The 22,988-nt window shown below is 36.0% G+C and overlaps 1 protein-coding gene across 1 annotated transcript in view; it reads right to left on the reverse strand.

The window, feature by feature from the left end:
• LOC126249164 (hormone receptor 4-like) overlaps positions 1–22,988 on the reverse strand; it is a 230,334-nt gene that overhangs the window by 23,780 nt on the left and 183,566 nt on the right. Inside the window, exons 8-11 of the mRNA XM_049950821.1 lie at positions 14,099–14,251; positions 9,063–9,197; positions 6,494–6,622; positions 3,066–3,191 (exon numbers count right to left, since the gene is read on the reverse strand). Of these exons, the coding sequence (XP_049806778.1) occupies positions 3,066–3,191; positions 6,494–6,622; positions 9,063–9,197; positions 14,099–14,251 (543 nt within the window). The remainder of the gene's footprint in view (positions 1–3,065; positions 3,192–6,493; positions 6,623–9,062; positions 9,198–14,098; positions 14,252–22,988) is intronic.

The raw sequence follows: 22,988 nt of genomic DNA on the forward strand, positions 1-22,988 counted from the left end.
GCGCACGTCACACACACATGACCTCTGTGTCTGGCTGCTGAGGCCAGACAAACTAAAATGCATCAAATCGAAGCAAAAATCTACTGTGCAGCGAGGAAGGGGGAGGGATAGCTGGGTGTGAGTGTGGGGCATCCTGGTGGAGCATGCAGGGACTAGAGATGGCAGACAAGGCTACCTGATCCAGCATCCTGAGGTTGTGGGGGAGGGAGGCAAGGGAAAAAAATGAGCAGAAAGCAGAGAAGGGCAAAATAGTGGTGGGTGCAATGGCAAGAACAGTGCATAACAAGGGTGTGCACGCTCTACCAGACACCACTGTTTTCTCGTCCCCCACATATACCCTGGTATCCCTCCCCCCTTTTCTGCTCCAGTATGGACTGTTGCTTCCATTCAAAACATTTCAGTATGAGTCTGGCCTGGGCAGCCATACAGTAATGTATGTGTATGAGGTGTGCCTGTGTGTGTGAATTCATGTGTGTTTTTCTTTTCTGATGAATACTTTGGCTGAAAGCGAAATGTGTAACAGTCTTTTTGTTGTGCCTCTCTGCAACTTAACATGTCATCTTCGAGGTGACTGGGAATCTGTCCTTTCCATAATTGTTGATATTCCAACTGGATTTTCCATTGTTCAACTTTAACCACAGAAGGATTTATGTTGTCAATCTACCTTGAATAGTTCCATATAGATGTGTCTAGACATTTAATGATTGTGACTATTTCTATAGACTAATCACTGATCATGTAGTCAAAAAATATCAAGTTGTTCTTCTTTTTATGTACATTTCATTAGATTTATTTTTATTCATGGGAATCTGCCAGTCTCTGCACCAGCAACTGATTATCTGCAAGTCTTTCAGTATTTTGCTACATCATCTTCTTATATGCAACTGTATCATCAGTCGACAGTCTCAGAGCATAAATATGTTGTTTGCCATGTCGTTAACACATATAATTAAATGAAATTTGATACCACACTTTCTGGAGTTACTTCAGATGCTATCCTCAATTTTAACCGCACACCTGGTTCCACGTTCCATAAACCATATTTTGTTTTCTTGGCAACACTGTAGAAATGTGTTGAAGAGTTTTTAGAAGTCAGAACCATGTCACCATTATCTACAGAATTACAGATGTAATGAAGAAATAGAGCAAGCCAAGTTTAATTCAGCTGTTGATTGTGGCATCTGTGTTCATTCCTACTGAGGAAAACGTTGTCATGCATAAGAACATAACACAACAAATTGAGTTCAGTGATATAGGTCTGCAGTCCTGCACATCAGTCCTGTACCCAGAAGTAACTAGACATCCATTGTCTCCAGTAATCTATGACAGAATACTACCAAAATTACTGTTATTAGAATCATTTTAAGTATTATATTTCTGTATGGAGTGAACAAACTTGTTGGTAGCCACAAGTACTGCCAGTTGCAGAAGGCATCAATAGGTACAGGATGTTGGTACATAGAAAACCAGGTTGAAAGAAACAGTTCTTCTATTCCCATACACATTTAAACCCTACTTGTTAGCAGATACAGTGTGTCTTATTCTACATTTGGAAACATACACTGTGAGTTCCATTGGTTCTACCATACCAAATTGCAGTGGTTTCTGTATTGTATATCTAGATGATGAAAAAATGGTTTACAAGCTGGACTGGCTTGCTGGCTTTTGCAGTATACTTCTGTTCAGTGTGGAAAGTTCTTACCATGTAATGTAAGTGAAGTTGGTACATAATCTCTGCATTCATGCAGTCTTTCAACAACTCAGTAACCATGTTAATAGAGACTTGCAATATATGATAATTTCTTGCTGAATAGAAAGCAGTGTAGTTCTGCAATAATATAAAAGAGCTGGGATATCTCAAGATGTAATTGTAAATCTTTGTGATTTCTAAGTGATGCTTTAATATGAATGACACAAACGATATTGTTCTGTTCAATATTTCACTAACTTGTATTTATACTGAAACTACATTCTTCTTACAGTTTGACAAAATATATGAAAACAATGCCCATTTAATGTTTAGCACACTAAGCTGCAGTCGCTTCAACTGCATATAGTCATTCTTCAGATCTGTATTTTGAAAAAAAAAAAAATTAAAAAAGCCTTAATATTAAGAAATATTGACTGAAATTAGCACTTAAAAGCAAAAGTCAAAATGCACATATATTCCATAATGAGATTTTCACTCTGCAGCGGAGAGTGCACTGATATGAAACTTCCTGGCAGATTAAAACTGTTTGCCGGACCGAGACTCGAACTCGGGACCTTTGTTTTTCGCGGACAGGTGCTCTACCAACTGAGGTACCAAAGCACAACTCATGCGTCATCCTCACAGCTTTACTTCTGCCAGTACCTCATCTCCTATCTCCTACCTTCCAAACTTTACAGAAGCTTTCTCGCAGGAGGTAGGAGATGAGGTACTGGCAGAAGTAAAGCTGTGAGGACGGGGCGTGAGTCGTGCTTGGGTAGCTCAGTTGGTAGAGCATTTGCCTGCGAAAGGCAAAGGTCCCGAGTTTGAGTCTCGGTCCGGCACACAGTTTTAATCTGCCAGGAAGTTGCACATATATTGTCTGCGTATGATCAATCTCCCAACATGCCAACAAGTGAGTGTCCTTTATCCATTCAGTTATTCATTCATTAAGTATAACATAAGATACCATTGGAATAACTGAAGACACTTTAAATTAAAAGGCAAAATACATTTGCTGTAAAAAAGTAAACTTCTTTCATTGTACAAATTAATTAATGAGGCTAAGAAAATGTTAAGACCACTGCAACAAGACACATGAAAATCATCACCTAGTGTTTAATGCACTACAACATATACATGTGCTTAACCTTAATTTCCCCTCAAGTTCCTTCCAAACAGTTATACAGGAATGGAACTGAAGTATAATTTATCTGTCTCTTATTTTCAGTTTTTGCATGAAAGAAATACATTATAACAGTAATCTCACTGGTTTTTAGTATTTCCATGTAACTATGTGCTTGCTTTATCAAATAATAATCATTATTGAAAAAAAAAAAGCGCGCACACAGCATGTCACAATTCATTAAATACTGACCTCCTGAGTGAAGTCCACTTCACTACTGTCGTTAGCAAGTTTATGAACTCCATGCATTGCTTGATACGCAGATGTTGTTAGAACCAACAATTCATGCCATTTGTGAGTCAAGAGCCTCGTATGAACCTGCAGCAGATAAAAAATTCATTTTAGGAGAAACACTAAGAATACTATAATACTAATTTGTCTAGTGAGAAATGGTAGTGGACTTAAGAATACCGATAGGTAAAATAACATTACAAGTATCATCATCATCATCATCATCATCATCATCATCATCATCGATAAACATTTTGGGTCTAATTATCCAGTTTACAACAAATTCAAATCTGCAACACGTGGAGACAGCAGAGTCTTACTATGTCACTACTGAAAGTTAGCTTTATGTGAGGAAGTCCCCCCACCCAAACACATATCTCCAAGAAGGTGTTCAGTCTATTACATGAAATAGTGTTTTACAGCTAAGCATGTTATAAAAAAGTACTTTTTAGGTGAAAATAAGTTCTAGTCATGAACTGATGGAATTTGTAAGATTATGGGTAAATCACGTTTTGTGTACAGTCCCTGTCAACGTTAGCAATCTCACAATATTGTTTGTAGCACTATCGTAATCATTAAATAGTGAATGTCATGTCGTAATGTCTGTCAGTTTGTTTAAAGTGAATGATGAAGAGTGAAGTGTACATAAGTTCTACTTTTGTAAATGCTCTGTATGAAGCACAAAGCACATGCATAGTGCCAAAACTTCATGAGAAAGATTCAGATTCTTTATCTGCCATTGACCACATACACTAGAATAGTATTTGTCAGTGACATCAAGATACAGCTGCAATCAAAGTATTAAAATTAGTGTTCACATTACATGTACAATATAAGTATCTTAAATACATCTATAATCTTAAAAATTAATATCATCATTGTCCATACCATAGAGTCCTTTTATATTGTAACATGGAATTTATGTTAGCCAGTCACATGATTCCAATCATAATTTTTTGAATGATTAGGATCGAGCAGTGAAAGGAAACTTGTTAAAACATTTCAAAGGCATTCACTATATGGGAGTTTCCTGTTATTGCCAACCTGTGCCTTGGGATTTCAGTGTTTGCTGTGAGAGACCAACATGCAACACCTGCCCAATTCACCCACTCCGCAGTTCCTACTCCAGTCCTATCACAAATTTATTCTATCCCATCAGAGACAGGGCCACCTGTGAAATCAGCCATGTCATATACCAATGCTGCTGCAATCACTGTACAGCTGCTGTCAGTATGACAACCAACAAGCTGTCCACCAGAATGTATGGCTACCACCAAACTGTAGCTAAGAACAAAGTTGGCCACAATAGGCAGCTGAGCACAACATGCTCAAGTTCAATGTCTGGATCACAACCCTTGCCATTTGGATGCTTTCCTCCAGCACCAGTTTTTCTGACCTACGCCGATGGGAGTTATCCTTGCAACACACCCTTCACTCACAGAACCCTACTGGCCTCAATAACCTCTAATCCACTGTCCCCACACCCTCTACCAGAGCTTTCCCTTCCTCTATCTTGTCACCCCCTCCAATCTATGCCTCCACATCACCTCCATTACGCACAGCACCTCACCAGCTCAGTTATCAGTTACCCCTGTGTTGCATGCCTAGCCAATGCACCAGACATCCCTCCCTTCTGCATTCCTAGCCAGCAGACCTGCTACTACTTACCCATCCCTAGGCCCTCTTCCTGTCTCCCACCTCTTTCTTCCTCACCCACCCCAATCAAAACAGCACTTCACCCCGGTCCAGCTGCCAAAATGGAATCAACTCAATGCTTCAGCTATTCAGTTAGTAATCTCCTTTACTTCTAAATTATTTAAAAGTACATTCTACCATCTACCAGAACATCTTGTGTAAGAAGGTAATAGCTGGTTCCAAAAGAGGGAGATAACTGATTTCTTCACACTTTGGAGGTGCTTCCATAGATCCAGATATTCTAAAAGATTGGAGGGTGTAACTTACAACCAGTTGTGTGTTTTATTTTGAAAATCTAAGAATAATTAATACATCATAAAACAGTTTTAGAACTCCAATGTAAACTCTGTAGTTTAATATGTCCTTCAGGTGTTTTGGGACAAAGGCTTTGTCCAGGTCATTTTTGTGACATAAACAATGTCTAAACTGGACTTTTATGGTATAAGATATGACAACATGAAACTTTTAAAATTTCATCTAGATAACAATAAGCAAGCTGTCTATGTAGGTAGAGAGAGATCTAGCATAGAACAAATCAATGTAACGTTTCCACAGGGATCTGTGTTGGAACCTATCTTGTTTTTGACAATGATTCCTGTCCTCATTAATGAGATCCAACACAGTGTTACATGTAAACAATATATCCTTCCTCCACTGCAGTAATCACATTAATAGCCTGCAAAAAATGTGTTGGTAATACAACTGTACAAGCATATTATTGGTTTAGAGTAAATGAATGTTAACTAAGGAAAACAAAACACAGCAGGTTGCTTTTAATTTAAATACCAAGCTTCCGTCTGATGACTCGAATTTTGTCAAGTTCTTGGGAGTATACTTTGATGATAAGACACTGAATAACAGTAAGTTATCTAGGCTTTGTTGAAACTTACTATGAATTGTGTTCCTGATGTCTACATTAAAATATCTTGCTTAACATTTTTAAAGCCTTTTATGAGAGGCAACTAGTTACATTCATCACATATTATTGTGAAAGTACATGATTATAATAGTTATTTGATCTTCCTATAATGCACACACACACACACACACACACACACACACACACACACACACACACACACACAAAAAAAAATTGGTTGTCGAGACCAGTTAACAGCTGTGAGCACATGTGGTATACATTACTTAAAAAGCTTTGCACAAGGTATCCCTGAACATTCATAAAAACAAACATCAAATGAGAGATTAATTGCCCAACCATTCTATAGTGGAGATAGTCATGAATTTTAATATAATTTTGTGGCTTGGTGGTTCAGTGGTAAAGTGTTACACAAAGGAACCAAATGCCTTTGGTTCCATCTCTTGTCAGGGCTAAGATTTTTATCTTTTCACATCGTTCACCTATGGTAATGTTTGCTGAAAGCATCTGACACTGAAATAGAATAGCCAGAGCTAATATTGATTAATTTTCTCTTTTCTAAGAAGACAGCTGTTACAGCCACCAGCAGATGGTAAATTAACATTAATTCTCAATTTATGCAAGGCAATCTTTCGAAGGTGAATCGTACATTGGTCAACGAGGTAAGAAGCATTGGTTTTATAAAAAATAAAGTTAGCATTCTGTAACAATGACACTCTTATTTCTATGATTCAGAAGAAAATTCATAAGTACAAAAATAACAGATTAACAAACCCTTAGTTTTATGGAATCACACAGTGTAAAACTTCATGCTCACCTCTACAGGTAACTCCAAGTAAAAAGGAAGGCGTTTCGTCCACTGGACCAGTTTGTAGACAATTGAGTCACCTATCTGACATAATTTCTCTGAGAGATCTGATTTATGATCAAGAAGTTCATCCAAGTTCTGTAACAAAATAGTTTAACAGTTCATATACATAAAATGCAAGTTTCAAACTTTCATGCACTAACATAGTGTACTAAACCATAAAAAATATTTTGAAAACATCTGTATACAGACTATAATGAAGACATTAACAACATAGTTATTTTTTTTAATAAAGTGAAACCAATTTTGAAAGAAAATACATAGCCTGACAAAAGAAGTGTTCAACTCAGAAGACATGGTTAGATGTCAATGTGACTCTGTACACATACACACTATTGGTAAGTATGTAAATGATTTAAGTTGCAGTTCTCTGTGACAAGTATAATGCCCACCAGAGTGCATCAGTGTTATTTGTGTTTAGGGCTGTTACCAGGGTTTGTAGGGTATATAAGGGGCATGAATGATGTCAGATGTTGAGTGATCACTGTGAAGGACATGCAGATGGCACATATGAGACAGTATTATCAGCACCTGAAGGTGTTTGAAAGGGGCCTCATTGTGGGTCTCAGTTTGGTCAGCTGACCGAACTGTGCCGTATCCAGATTTGGAGGGGAGGGGGGGGGGGGCACTGATGTGCCAGTGGTCCAATGCTGGACTGCATGGCAACGTGAGGGCAGGAATATTCAACGTCAAGGTTCCGGATGACCCCATCTGACCACTACAAGGGAGGATCATCGTATTGTACACCAAGCACATTATAACTGCTTCAGATCTGTGCCTGCCATCCAGCAATCAGTAATGTATTCCAAGCAACATTCTGTATCTTCCTGCACCAATAGTCAGAGACTAGCAGCTGCCGGACTAGGAAATTACCATTCCATGTACAGGCTGCCGATAACACCACAACAGAAATGGTTCTGTCTGGAGTGATGCTGTGGCCAGGAAGCAAGCCTGCTGACGAATGGCATTTTCAGTGATGAATTACAATTCGATATTCCCCAGGTCACCACTGTTGGTGAGTTTGGCTGCATCCCAGTGTAGAGGTCCTGCTCTTCCAACATTTTAGAGAGGTGCGGTGGTGTTACTCATGGCATCACAGAGCGGGAAGGCATCGGGAATGACTTCAGGACATGACTGATGATAACTGAGAGAACATTTTGCATCCTCATGAGTTACTGTTCATGCAGGGTGGTACCATTTTTCAACAGGACAATGCTTGTCCACACATGGCACACATATCTATGAACTGTCAGCATGATGTTGAGGTACTCGCATGGCCGGCAAGTTCCTCTGATCTGTCCCCAATAGAATGTGTGTGGGACCAGCTCAGATGTCAATTCCATTCCAGTGCCAGTATCCAGGATATTTAGGACCAGTTCAAACAGTTGTGTGGCCCACTTGTCTGATACAAATGCTTTTTGACACCCTTCCGAACAGTTTATTTCATGTGTCCAGGCCACAGAGAGTGCAATATCATACTGATAACAGGGGTCATTGTGCCAAGTTCTTTGAAAATTTGGCTCAATTTTATAATCACTAAAATAACATTACCCTCTCAATCCGTGAAGTTTCGTTTTATTTCCTCCTCACCTACTGGATGCCTCACTTCGTTTGTCAGGCAGTGTATATTTCTAATAATCTGTTCCCAAACATGCTAATTTCCTTCAGAGCATTACGAGGTTATTGCATTCAATGAGGACAGTCAGTGGATTTTCTCAAACTAACAGTTATCAACTGAATGGACCTTTTTGAACTTCATTATTCATAGTCACTTACTATGAGTTATATCGACAAAATCATTGAATAATTTTAATCTGCTTAATAATAACAAAAACAACAACAACAATAATAATAATAACTGTAATTGGTATAGATGATGTTTCACATTTTACCTCAATTAGTGCTAAAAAATTACATTTTACAGTATCTTGATTGGTGCTATCAATATGTATTGAGTGTTACAATACTTACTCTGAGATAGTAACACATTTCAAATGATGGCTGTCATTCATCTTAAAAATAAAATACACTCAGGTTTCTATCATTTTCAGAAGGTTTATTGGCATAGCAGTGTTGCAGTCTGTCTTCAAAAGCCTGTTCCTCCACAAATCAGCCTACTGTGACACATCATTTACAATATCCTAATGTTGTGTCTTTTGTAAAAAAACCACCTGCTTTGGCCTCTTATTGGAAATATAGCTACTCACATCACATAGTTCATTTCCGAAATAGATAATGTGGCAATTTATAGGTCCAACACTAAATGAAATCTCTCTTATACATAAAATTGAACCATCAACCACACTAGCTATCTGTACTGCATGAATGGCGAGGATGAATGTGAATTTTCAGCTGTATTTTGATTAATAACTGTAACAACAATTGCTTCAAAAATAACACAGGGTGAACATACTGAAATACTACAGGTGAAATGGACATGTGGGCTTCCACAGCTTCACTGAAATGAAACCAGAATTTAAGATATCATCAGCTACACCATTGATAATCTACAACTTACTCTTAATGTTGCAATGTCCTGAAATTCATCACAATCAATAAGTGTCTGAATCATCCCAAGTGTCACCTCCATAGGAAATGTGCGGTCTTTTGATGAGCTAACAGCGTTGTCCAGTCTCTGTCTCAAATGGACAACCTAAATAACAAAACAACAAAAACTTAATAGCAAATATACCACAGACAAACTACAAAATGTAAATATGGGAAGATTAATCTTAAAATCGAAAAAGGAGCTTCAATACTTACCAAATGCATTACAAATGTGATAAAAAAATGCCTGTGAATCCTAATTTTGCTACAATAACATTTTTAGAAGTGTGTATAATTCCATAGGGCCTCCTTAGTTTGTACTGTCTTCTTATTTAAACACATTACTTTATATTTGTATTTTTCCAACAGTACAAAAATAAATGACATAATTTTTTTTTAAAAACATTTTCAATGAAATCTGTTTCTCACTTATGAAACAAATTGATGTATGCTTGTCATTAAACTTCCTCAGTTCAGGTTCTGGGATTTACTACGTTGAGGCATGAATGGTAAATAAAAAAGTAGGCTTCTAACTTTCTTACAAAACAATGACCAGATGGGACTGTTGACATGTGACATTACTATTGTTTTAAAAATTTGTCATTTTTTTTTGTTAAAAACCATGGCAGCCCACAAATTACAAATTATTTGAGCAATTAGAGAAAAACTGTACCACTTAAGGCTTAGCTGGTCAGTACTAGGAGGGAATCATGAAGATTGTGGTTGTTAGGGCTGAGGGGGGGGGGGGGGGGGAGTGGGGAGAGGGGGGGAGGGGGGAGTGGGGGGAGGGGGGAAGGGTAATCAAAATGGGAAGTGGTAGCAAGAAATTGGGATCACAGAAAGAGAACAGTATCAGACAGTTTTGCCACAGGAAAAAAAATTAGTTTTCCTCTATTCTTCTCAATTACATACAGATGAGTTCTCAAGTAAATGTAGATGTAGTCAAGGATCACCAAGCTGTCAATATGAAACCAATTGTTTCTGAGAAAGTAAGGAAAAGATTGAGTCAGATTAACTTGTGTCAGTTACAGACTCGAGCATAGGTGTGATTCCTATTGATGCTGCTGGAAGACTGGGTTTGAATAATTACCTATGTTTCAATAGCAAACTGAAGCGAAAGCTCATTAATCTGATAGCAGAATTTTTAAGAATTCAGACTATCAGAATTTAAAAATGTCGATAAACTGAAAATTTTGAGCATGAAACACATGAAGTAAAAACGGACGAGAATGAAATATGTACAGATAAAAAGTGCCTTAAAATAATTTATTACCAAAATATTACACAGGTTAGATAAAATTAATGAACTGATTTCTTTTGACAAAATGCTGATAACAAATTGCATAGCTATTAAATGTATTTCTGATTATCACATAACAACTGATACAAGCATGTTGCATATGGACAGATAAATAGGTCATTAAAACTTGTGTAACAGCAGTAGCAATTAACAGAATTTTTATAACAATAGTCAAATATAAAGGGTCCTAGCTGGTATTTTATGTTATTCGTGAAACAATTTGATTATGTGACGAATCTTTTCATGGTGTCAAGTCACTTCACAAAAAAGAAGAGCTAAAACAATACTAAAGAAGAGAGGGAAAAAGGAAAGTATAGGGGGGGGGGAGGAACGAGGGAGGGGGAAAATGAGGAATTGAGAAGAAAAGGGGAGGGGGATGATAGGGAGAGGGCAGGGGAAATTAATGAACTGTTTACTTTAGGTCCTATGCATAAGATGCAAAACCACGTAGTCCCTATAGTGTAAGATGGAGTTAAACTATGGGCACACAAGCTAAATGTTATTAATTTTCATAGAGTAATAATTGTTCCTGAATTATCTTCCAACCTTCAGATACAGAAAATCACACATAACAAAACTGGCAATGATATATTTGCATTATGGGTACCATGGTTCTTGTGAATACAGAACTTCTCTTCGCTGACAACAGCCAGTCACTGTAAAACACCTGATTTCATAATAGAGAAGACAAATGAAATCTTCACGGATATTTAACAGTGGACAGCATGTAATAAATTAACAATGAACATAAAGAAAAGAAACAGCATACATTCGAGTACAAAGGAGGGAAAAAACTCTGTCACATTCAGCATAGATGATAAAACTATAGCTTGCACAACAAACACAAAGTTTTCAGGGATGATCATTGATAGTCTGTCTGAGTTATATACATAATCATGAAACAAGAGCCAGTCTGAACTTTTATTTACCAAGGAAAAGTAAACAAAATTTAAAAACAGCACCTTCTACCAGGAAATAAAACAGCTAACATACATCTATTTAAAAAGGCAGCTAATAGATACCACATAAGTAATGCATACAACACCATCAAAGATTACTTAGAGGACTCAGAGTAGGGATTAATAAAAAAGGGACAACTACAACACCCTGTAACATTACAATACACAACCACATTATAATGCTTTTACAAGCGAATGTGTCAAAATCTATAGTGTATGACTGTAATATTTTGTCATTCTCCTCATCTCACCATTTCACTCATCAGGGCAGACGCTGACTCAGACTGAAGGGGGAGTGGGGGGCATGGAGATGTGCATGTTCATGGTCTTGGGCTCACTGGTATGCATCTGTAGCGCTTGCAGTGGTGCAGTACAACACTATGTTTTTATTATAAGATATTTGGTGCACATTGTGTATAATCAAGAGAACACTCTGCAGCAGGGACTAACCAACCAAGGCGATTCAAAAGACACTGACTTCGTATTCGTGATTCACATTTTCCGTGGCCTTCCTAAGTCATTTCAGGCAAATGCCAGGATGGTTCCCTATGTAAGATAATGGCCAACTGCCTTTCATATCCTCACACACATACTTGTATGTTCTGCGTGTATTTATATTGGAGCTACTTATTGTCATTGTATTATGGCAACAAATCCTCATGTGAGATGATCACTGGAGGGATGAATGAATGACTAAATAAACAAAAATAAAAGTTTCATTCGGAGCTGCATGACAGTCACTATGATCATCTGTAATTTAAAAAATAGAAATAGAACAAGTAGGACCTATTTTAATTTGAAAAGTACAGTTCAGACTAATGTATAGGTACAGACAGTATGGCATCCAAGGCACATTTATTCCATTCATTTTCATAAAATATTCAAAACATAACTCTGCTATTAACACATCATGCAATACGCAATTTACATTAAGAACACTGCAGTTACCAGCAGTATGACGGATACAATCAGTACAATGGCAGACGAAAATAATGTAGGCCACTAATATTTTTTTAAAATGTGTGTTATCACCTTTCTTTCTTCAGAATTTTGACAACAATGAGCTGTGCAGAGCTTGAGGCTTCTTGGTCTTTCTTTTCCTCTCTTCCCAGAACATCTTATTCTTTCACCTCTTTTCTTTTCCTCCTCCTCACAAATGTGATGTTGGGACTTCCTTTTTATGGTTTCCTTTCAAATAATTTTATGCTGCTGACTTTGCATTTGAATTCTTGCCTGTTATGGATCATCTCTAGTAGAATACCAGTTTCTTGTGCATCTTTTATGATCTCTTCTGTGCACATTGAAGGTGGACTTTAATGATTTGGTGCAATTGAAGATATTTTTGCTCAGTACATTTTTCTCCACTCTTGTTAGGTGTCCATAAAATTTCAGCTGTCATTTCTACGTTGCGTCCATGGTATTTTTGGTGTACTTATGAAGATCCTATTCTTCTAAGTTTCGTCAGTAGTCTTCTGGGATCCCATAATTTTACTGAGAAACTTCTTTTCCTTATTTTCAAGTTCTTCGAATGGTACCTTTTTCTTTAAAATGTGACACCCAGAAGCAAATAGTCCTTCTAATGTTATAACATATGATGTCATTTGTTGTTCCTGTTCTGTGTTAGTTTGTAAGCATGTTCTAATTTTCTGTCTCTCCCTTATATCCAGTCTACTGGATTCAATCCATTCCCCTATGAATTTGAATTTACCTGTCATTTTAATCTTCCCACATTTTACCTCCAAGTATTTCTCCCCTTGATGTCTGTGTTCCATACATGATGTCATTTCATGTGAAACTTACAGACCTGTTTTTCAAGGGATTTAATGCAAGATCTCCAGAATTCTTTGTGCATCTGTGCAGTTTCTAGTTAAAAGGGCAATGTCAACAGTGAAAGATAAACACCCAATTTCCAGGTTGTTTCCTTTCTCCCCAAGGTATATTCCATTTATTCCTTACAACTCCACAGCTTTTTCCCAGGTTTTCATTATTTTTGCCAGGATGATATTGAAGAGATGGGAAAATCCATCACCTTGCCTAATCTCTGTCTTTATTTCACAGGACAGAGAGTTATCCAAAAATTTAACTTCTGAGATGGTGTCTGTATGGGTTTGTTTTATGATTTCCCCCTTTTTCCTATCAATTTGAAATTCTTCCAAAACCCTGTGCGTTATACAACTGTTAGAAGTATATACTGGTTTACAGGAGTTCTGATGTCCACACAATAAAAATTCATTCAGTCATTAAGAACTTCTAGATTTCAAAAGCACATCAGAATCAAAAATGTTAATATCTGGACACTAGCTCAGCTGGAAACAAATAAGGGAGAATATTGTGTGTGGTATTGTTGACAAACTGGTGCAATATTTGTGTAAAGTGATTTAGGGAACCACAGAAAAGAACGATCTGGATCGTCAGACAAGGATTAGCATTACATTATTCCTGAGTATGAATGGAGTGTACAATTAGTGTTATCAAATATATGGCATCAAATTTATTTGTCCTAGTCTTTTGTCATTCTACACAATTTTTACACTCTCCTTTTGCTTATGAAATTTAAAAATCTTTTCTTGCTTTGGAAAAGTAAATTTTTATCTGCAAATTTGTAATTTGTTAAAATGTCTTCTAGAAAGAAGTAAAATATCTAGGAATGAATTGAATTATTCGTCAATATGAAGAAGTAATATGTTGAATCTTAATAAAAGAGACAGAGTTTATTCTTACTATTCTGCAAAAGCTGATGTTACATACCTCACTAGGATTTGTAAGTGCAGTCTTGAGAATGGTGCCATTCACCAGATGAGGAGAAATACCATGCTCTGACAGTCCCAGTGCCTTCTGTTTGTCCGTTTGCACCTTCCCCTGCCCGTTCTTGGGATTCTTCTTGTGCTTCTTGTACTTCACCTTACAAATATAATGATACACATGGCGACTTCTGTTCACGTCCAGTTACACAATACCAATTACACACTTCATAGAAAAATAAGACAGTCAAAAGGAAACTGAAGTATGACTGGCAATACAAGATACAAGTTGTTTCATAGGAAACATTGCACCTGATGTTGCAGTATAACAATGATTTGTAAAACGTAGGCATGTTGCAGTTTATGGATGCAACATTTCTTGCTACTTAATCACAACACAATCATCGATTGCACTAATGTTTCAGCAACAGACGTAGTCAATGCACTGTATTAATTTCACTTGTTCCTTCACGTCCCATGTTCACTTAGCTGTCATTTCTTAACTTGATGTACAGTTTTCCACATATATCAGAACAAGAAAGTCTTTAAAATGTCTTTAGCATAAGGGAATTGAGTTCACATTGAACAAGTAAATACTATAGTGGGAAAAGTCTAGATAAACATAGTAGTCCATGCAATAAAAATATCTATTAACCAGCTTTTATTACATGAAATACAACTCGTAAAATTTTATTTTTATATATTTATTAATTTCTTTTTTTTGTGTGTGTATAATGGCATGCTTCTCACAGACAGGATGACAGAAAAAAGTGCCAACTTCAGAGAAACAGCATTATATGCAATTCATAGACCATCAAGAGAAGTCAAATAAATGCATATATGTAAAACACAGCTTTATACTGTGTGAAAAATGTGAAGAACTTTTATGTTTCATTCAAAAGGTAGAAATCATGTATTCAAATGAAATACCTGCAGCAAGATGTCTGACTAAAATGAGAACTGCTGTCTCATTGATTTAATTTCTCTATAAAGCTAATTTTACATATGCTCACATTTGAAAAAGTTTTGACCACGAAAACATACAATAGATGACACAGAAGTTTGTTGATATTCATTTACACTCTTCTGCCAGTGATCAACACTTTTCCAAATGTTGAACTGGTAATTTTAGATCGGCCTGTTTCAATCACAGAACACTTCACAGGGAAAGAAAAGCAACCTAAAATTCATGTTTGCAAATATCTACCTCAAAATAAGTGTAGAACTATTGCAATACTGATGCTACCTATTAGGAGAAACATCATTTCCACAACATGTAATACACATAGAAGGGGTCTATTTTTATTTACCACAGTTATTCTCCATATGAAGATGATAATAAATATAAATATTGTGAATCCTTAAAAAGAACTATTTCCACGGAGTATTTATGCAGATATTTCAGAAGAAATTTTGTTGGAGAAACATTATTCCTGCTACATCACAAAATTTTTCTTCTCTCACAGTGAAATGCTAATGCTGTGTTGTGAATTTGTATATCATAATCTGAGGACACATATATAAATACATATATATGCCTCTGGATTTTATTTCTGTTAATGCCTTATGTCTTGTATTGCACAGTTATATTTATTATCATATTTACATAATTATGACAATAGTTTCTAAGCAAAAGAGAGAGAGAGAGAGAGAAATGTTAAAAGATGTCAAGCAAATTAGCACATCACATCCGCCATCTCACATTCACTACGAGCTAGGAACTACTGCCACTCCTTGGCACATAATAAACTGAAATCAAAGTTTAAAAGGCAAACTGTAAGATACCTTAAGTCTCATATATTACTTTAGTTGAAATGCCAAATTTAACAGTACAATGCCAAAGGTACTTCTTATCTGTTTACAAAAGTTTTGATGGAGGAACTCACTTAAATACCTGTACCTCTATCGTGTACATCAGTTAATAGGCCTAACTTAAACGCTACAGCTTCCACAATACCATCCCTCATGATTTTTCAGTATGCCATGAAACAAATGTGCAAAAAATTATTAGACAGATTTGAAAATGAGATTTTTGAACATTTTTACACATCACAACTGGGCTGTCACAACAAGTTTTGCTCAACTTTTCAACAACCACAGGACAAGAAGGTATTGGAGGGTGGAGGAAGAATTTGACAATCTCATACTGTCAATGAGGAACAGGACACAAGCTCAGGTAGGGCATTAAAGCAACTCTTTCTTTTCCAAAGGAACCATCCTGACATTCACCTTTGCAGATTAAGAGAGGCCATGGTAAGCCTGGAAGTTGATGCGATGGCCAGCTGATTAAAGGATTAAAATTAGATGTATAAGCATTTATCTATAACCAAAACTTTTGCTCATGTGCATAGTCAGCTCCCTTACATTCACATTTATTTAGGTGGTGTCATTTATTTATTTCTCTTCCACAGATCACTTCCCAATGCTATAGGAATTGTCAAGACAATACAAAGCGAACCAACAGCTCAAAATATGTGCTACAGACAATACATAACGTGCTTTATGAGGAATGGTCTCGTGGTCTACGAAAACTGTCTAGGTAGTCGGCCGTGGCCTTTTTTAGGAACTGTCCTGGCATCCGCAATGGTTTAAGAAAACCACGGAAAACCCAAATCAGATTGACATGGCAGTGCGATTCCATCTTGCGAAATATGTGGTCAGTACCTTACCAGCTGTACTGCATCATTCGGTCAGTACGCAGTTTTCATATTTCCCCTATTTCTTTTGCTCACGTTTTCCGTCTTACGAAAGCCCTATTTCACGCGATAAACATGTTCTAAGTTTGGAACACAATCTTCAAATGCAGTTTCAAGGAATATTAAGAAATGTAATTACTTTTGATACCTACGTAATAATGTAATAACTAACCTGCTCCAAGTAAATTTTTAACCTGCGGTTTCATACACGAGTTTAATATAGAGCGGCACAAAATTAATTTCAATACAGCACCGTAACCTAACAGCGTACAACCACATAGTGAATGCAACAAGTCACAACTGTCAATGTTGATATGGTTTATTTACGTCATGCAATTACTCCTTAAACTTTTATTACATTTATAAACTTTTTTTTTTTTTTTTTTTTTTTTTTTTTTTTTTTTTTTTTTTTTTTTGGTTAGACGTTCGACTTCACATCTCAGTAAACTAGTGAGCTTTACAACTGTGCGAAAAGATAGCCAATAGAGAGCTTGGTGGGTTACAAACAAACTTCTGTTTTTGTAACTAAGGTATGCAATACATGAGTAACACTACCTCTTGTACGAAAACAGACTAGAATAGAGTCTATTCCTCAGTGATGTTGCACATCACTTGACAGCTGTTAACAGCGCAGATATGTTATTCAAAGAGATTTTTGTCGTGTTTGGGAATGTTATTGTGTGTGCGGAATTCAAAAAATTCCATGTACTTCCATACAATTTTGAGTATTTTTCTTATCTATTTGAAAATCAGGAGTAATTAGGTGAACTAAAATAAGTCTCTTTGCTGAATGAGTAATAGATTCAGCGACGGTGTATTGGTTCCGTTATGTCACGTAAAAGGTTTAAGCGAAAATGTAACGTTTCTTTTGACGGACAGTGAGTGTATTTAAATTTTTGTTGTCGCTCAACATCAATAGATTCTTGGAAGAGTACTGGTATTTTGTTGGATACTCTATCGTGTAGTGAAAGTTTTCTGAAATCCATTGCTAGTAAAATGGATATAAACTTCGTGATTTAGGTTGCAATATTAGGGGCTATTTTGTAATTCACACTTCTCAATGAGTATTTACTCACCTTGTAAACAGATGACGTTTTCACGTAGGTGTTTGTATTCAAAACCCAAGGAGGTTGGAATTTTAATCTAATCAACGGTACCATTTATTTTTGCAAATAAACACTGAGTTCATTCTTTTTGTAGTTAACAGGTTTTATGGTTTACCTCGCAACACAATTCGTGTAACGCAGTTACGGACTAGTACTGTGTGTGCCCTATTATGCTTGTTAAAACGTTAATGGAAGTTATTGTTTTTGACAACTGCGGATGCTGATACCTTGTACTTTCCAGGCTAACGGAAATTAATAATTCGCATCACTTCCTCGGGCTGCACTGACGATACTTTCACATGTATATTAGAGTTTGAGCTGTGTAGCATATACAAAAGTGTGGTGTATGTAGTAGGACATGGTTCTTTGAATTATAGCTTCACTACTTAATCTCATGGAATATCAGATAATTTCCTTGCTGTAAACCTCTCCAAACTGTCCACACTTGAAACCTACCTTACTCACATTGCTGGCTAACTCTTCTGGCTGTTATAGAAGAGAGAGCCAGAAATGAAGATGCGGAATACGTTTATTGGCCGTCAGAGTGTCTCAAGAAGAGGAATAATTTTGTAGAAGTACAGAAAAAACCTACAGATAGCTTTGTCATTGGACTGTATATTGCTTTCCACCAAAGGTTATTTTATTCATTGTAATGGCGAAAATTCCGAAAGCTGTCAACAATTTTTCGACATCTGTTGCTACCTATATTACTCCAATTTACCTTCTGCCACACACTGTACAGTGGATGGTGGAGTATGTGTGGTGTCGTGTTAGTAATTTGTGCTGTAACCTCACTATAAAAACATTTGTTTGTCAACTTAATCTAAACTGATAGTGGTGCACAGTTTCTCTTGGGTGGTATGTGTCCATAACATTGTAGTTCAGACCTTCTGTTGTGCTCTCTGATTTCATACATTGTAAGTGAAATAGTCTGCAATGCCCACTTCAAATGATTATTTGATGTAAGCAGAAGAGTGAGCTAGAAGTCAAAGTGACCTGTAAGTTCAGGAACCGAATGCCAGTACATGAAGTTTGCTCTTCAGGTGAACTGCTCTTAAATTTTGTGATAACTTACTACTCACGTACAAGATATTTGAGAAATTAGCTAATTCCATACCAAGAGTGAAAATATTGCAAAAGTATTTGAGTAAGAGCGCAAAGTATTTGAAATATAGTCTGTCGTGTACATCATAGCCCAAGTGAATGTTCATTTGGCTCTATGAACCAGAGTAAAGTTGAGTGAATGGAATCAAATTTGAGCCCTTCACATCTTTCTTCAGTTTTTTTTTTTTTTTTTTTTTTTTTTTTTTTTTTTTTTTTTTTTTTACCCCCTTGAGCGCCAATAAAAGTTTTGGTTCTTGTTATCCTCATTGATTTCATTCACACAATCCCTTACCACACAGTTAATGTGCACTTTGTCAGCAAAATCTTACGAAGGAAATAATTCTGAAATAATGTTAGTGAAGCAATATGTTGTATGACTGGTACCAAAGAGTTGGACGTATAGTATTTTAAGTTTCTGAACACATACTTGAAATAGACTGATAAAGAAAGGATTTTGTAAGTGTAATACTTGAGTGAGAAATATCTGCAGATATATTTCAGCAAGAGAGGATGGAGTGACAGAGCACATGCTGAAGCAACAGTGACAGGTAACAGTAGCTACTGCAGGAAATTTAGGCATCATATATTGGGGCACAAGCTGGTGAGAAGTTAGATACTTTGCTACATCTCATTTTATATACTGATTGTGATCTATTCACAGATTTGAAATGATTTATAGATGGTAGGTAAAAAGACTGATTTATGTAAGGCAAGACTTTGGCTGATTAAGTTGTGCTACCTCATAGTGTGAAGGTGATCTCTGGTTTCAGGTTGACTTTGTGGGTTATACATTAAGACAGCCTTATCAGAGTCATGTGTGTTAGTAGGGTTTAGTAAGGCTTTGGATGTAGAGTGGTGATTTTCTTGCCTAATTCTGGGTCTGCGTAGTCATGCATTTTTAGCGCATTTTTGGATTATTTTAATGTCTTTGCAGAAAGGATGTTCATTGTTTTGAAAAATGCCTGGGAAACATTTTAGAGTAGAATCAGATTAACGTTTTTCATGAAGAGTACTTTATTTTTTTCTCATCAAAATTCTTGAATTTCCATATGATAGTAAAATACCTGTTCGAAACACTAATGCCAATTGTGTTACAGGAAATGCAAACTGCTGTACATTGTACTACAGATTGAATTTAAGGCTGTAATGAATTTCACATGAAGGAAGGTTTTTTCCCCACATAGGTTGTGATGTGACAACTTTTTAAGTTTTAAGCACTGAACATTGTAATCTGACATCACTTGTCCTGAATTTCCTGTAATACAAGATTGCCATCTCTCTCTGTTTAGCAACCATTTTAAAGATGTAACTTCTTTAAATTTCTAGTTCAGGCACACCTGCACTTAGAAACATTGCAAATCTTGGGGGCAAACAAATCAGTAAGTAGACATATTTTGCGTATTTTCATTCAGTAATGTCATATGGAATAATGTGCCAGGGTAACTTATCTTTAAGGGGTGGGGTATTCTAACAACTGCTTAACAGTACAGTTATTCCCTCTTGAAATTTGTTGTAAATAATCCACTGCATTTCAAAAGTAACAATAATGTACATAATTACAATACCAGAAGAATAAATGGCGTTAATTACACCACTTTAAGGTTGTCTTTGATACAAAATGGGGCACACAGTTCTGCAACTAAAATTTCAGTAACTTACCCAGTGATATAAAATGTCTGTTAGACATCAAAGTAAAATTTGAAGAAAAACCGATAAAGTTTGTCCTTGACAACTGCAATTCCACAGATGAATGTCTATTATTGTAATGGATAAAAGGTGGTGGGTAAGAATTACTAACTGTCATCTGTACATTGAAAAAAATCTTCAGCATGGAGTCATGTTTACAAATTAATTTATGGTGTGTGTGTAAAATGACTCATTCCACATCATTATGATTTATCGTTCACGTGATCCAGGGAACATGAAACTAACTAATCAATTGGGCATTGCTTGTGATAATTCACCATAATGTTTCATATATCAACCACTCAAAAATACTCAGTTATCTTTTGTCATAAATAATGTAATTTTTTTGTCTTGCCCAGAACAATATTCCCTGTAGCAATGTATCAAAGTTTACTGATGATAATTTTTAAAGTAAAGGTGGGTATCTGTTAAGCCCATGATACCTAAAACAAGGCTACAGTATGTAAAGAATTTCAACATTTATGATAAAATGTCAGATAACTTACAGGAACAATTTTCTAGGTTATTATTGCAGTGTATTGATTTATGGGGCAGGAACATTGCGAAAGTTTTTCCAGACTGATTTAAGAGAAATAAAGATTTACTTTTAGAATGATTTTTTTTTGGGGGGGGGGGGAGGGGTGTTCATAATCAAATACATACAGCTGAATGGTCTTAAATATTGTATGCTTTGTAAAGGATTTTTACTGTAAACCACAATATTGTGGAGGTAAACCCTCTGAAAGCACGTATGGCTGAATGAATTTATCATTTGTATGTTTTTATGATGTCTCAAGGTGCACACATCCCAAAGCACTGTCCACTTGTTTTCACTGTTTAAATATCTATGCAGTAAAAGTATTAAAATATTTTAGTCCTGTGCAGATTGTTTCATAGTAGCATTGGTTGTTTTAAAGTATAAAGTTAATCAGTATAAAAGGTTAGTATCAGCTAAAACTTGTTCAGCTTTATACATATGTTATAATAAAATAATTCAATTTTCCTTGAGACGTACAATTTCAGATTTATTTGGAGAACGTGGTTTTATCCACACATCAGGAATCACTAAATAAACTGTAAGGCACACACCATCTAAGAAGGTAATTCAATGTGATTAAACAGAAAAAAAGTTGTACAAATGTGTTTACTGAGAGTATTAAGTAATTTGACTGTTATTGTTGAAATAAATAGAATATGCTTGTAACTAAAAATATTATACTACCAGTTTTTTTTTTACACTACCATGATGGTTATAGCAATTTTTTGAAGATTCAGACAGTTCCATTACATATAGAAACAGATACTACAAAAGTTAATAAATAAAATGTGGCTCTTTTATTTTGTGACAAGATTGAAAAAGTGGAAACTATCAATACTAGTGTTCACAAAACTTGACTTGATACTGAAACATTGCTAGATGGTAGTTTCATTACTGATCTAATTATTTAAAATTATTGCTTTAAGCAAGCAATGATTCAAACAGAATTATTGGATTTAATTACTGCTTTTTCTTTTCTGTCCCTAATGAGCTTTTAACCATTTCATGCAGTCTTGCTCCAGTACTAAGCTGAAGTACAGGGAATGTTTACTCTTTCGATGGTAGTTTGTATTGATGTTTACTTCCATTTCCAACAGTGGTTGGTTGAAGACCTCCTGTTATTGTCAATTTTCCAATAGTAGTGGACATAAAAAAGAGTGAGAGAGAAAGATAACAGAATGAAAATTTTCAAATGTTGCTTGTTTTCGGTTTACAGCTGATAACTCCAATTTTCTAATTCTGATTGCTAATGTTGTGTGCATGTTGTGTCCCTATAGCTCAAATATTGCTCCTGTTCTCGTATCGTAGCTACTCTCAGATAAGATAGTAAGCCTTCTAATGATGAGCACAGATGTGTAACATTACAGGCATAGTGAGAAGGAATGGTCTGAATTTACTGGTATATGATGACATCTTTCCCATAACATAATGATGATATTGCATGTGATGTCATGTGCACAAACAGAACACTTGCACGAACAGAACACTGATATCATTTCTTTTGCATCTGTTATGTAGTTAGTTTGTTATGACAGACTGATTTGTACTATAGCCCGATGTCTATTTTATTGGGGAAGGCTGCAGTTTGATTTTGAGTTGGTGAAGTCAAAAAAAACGTGGAAACTGCACCTTAGATGTGGTGACATACTGATATGTAGCATAGCCAGACATTGATTTACGTTTGTGACACTAAACATCAATTGTCAGGTCATATTATGCCTGCAACGTAGATATATCACATGATAGGGTAATCAACATTTTATACAA

This window comes from Schistocerca nitens, chromosome 3 (assembly GCF_023898315.1).
Source record: "Schistocerca nitens isolate TAMUIC-IGC-003100 chromosome 3, iqSchNite1.1, whole genome shotgun sequence".
In the NCBI taxonomy this organism is placed as follows: domain Eukaryota; kingdom Metazoa; phylum Arthropoda; class Insecta; order Orthoptera; family Acrididae; genus Schistocerca; species Schistocerca nitens.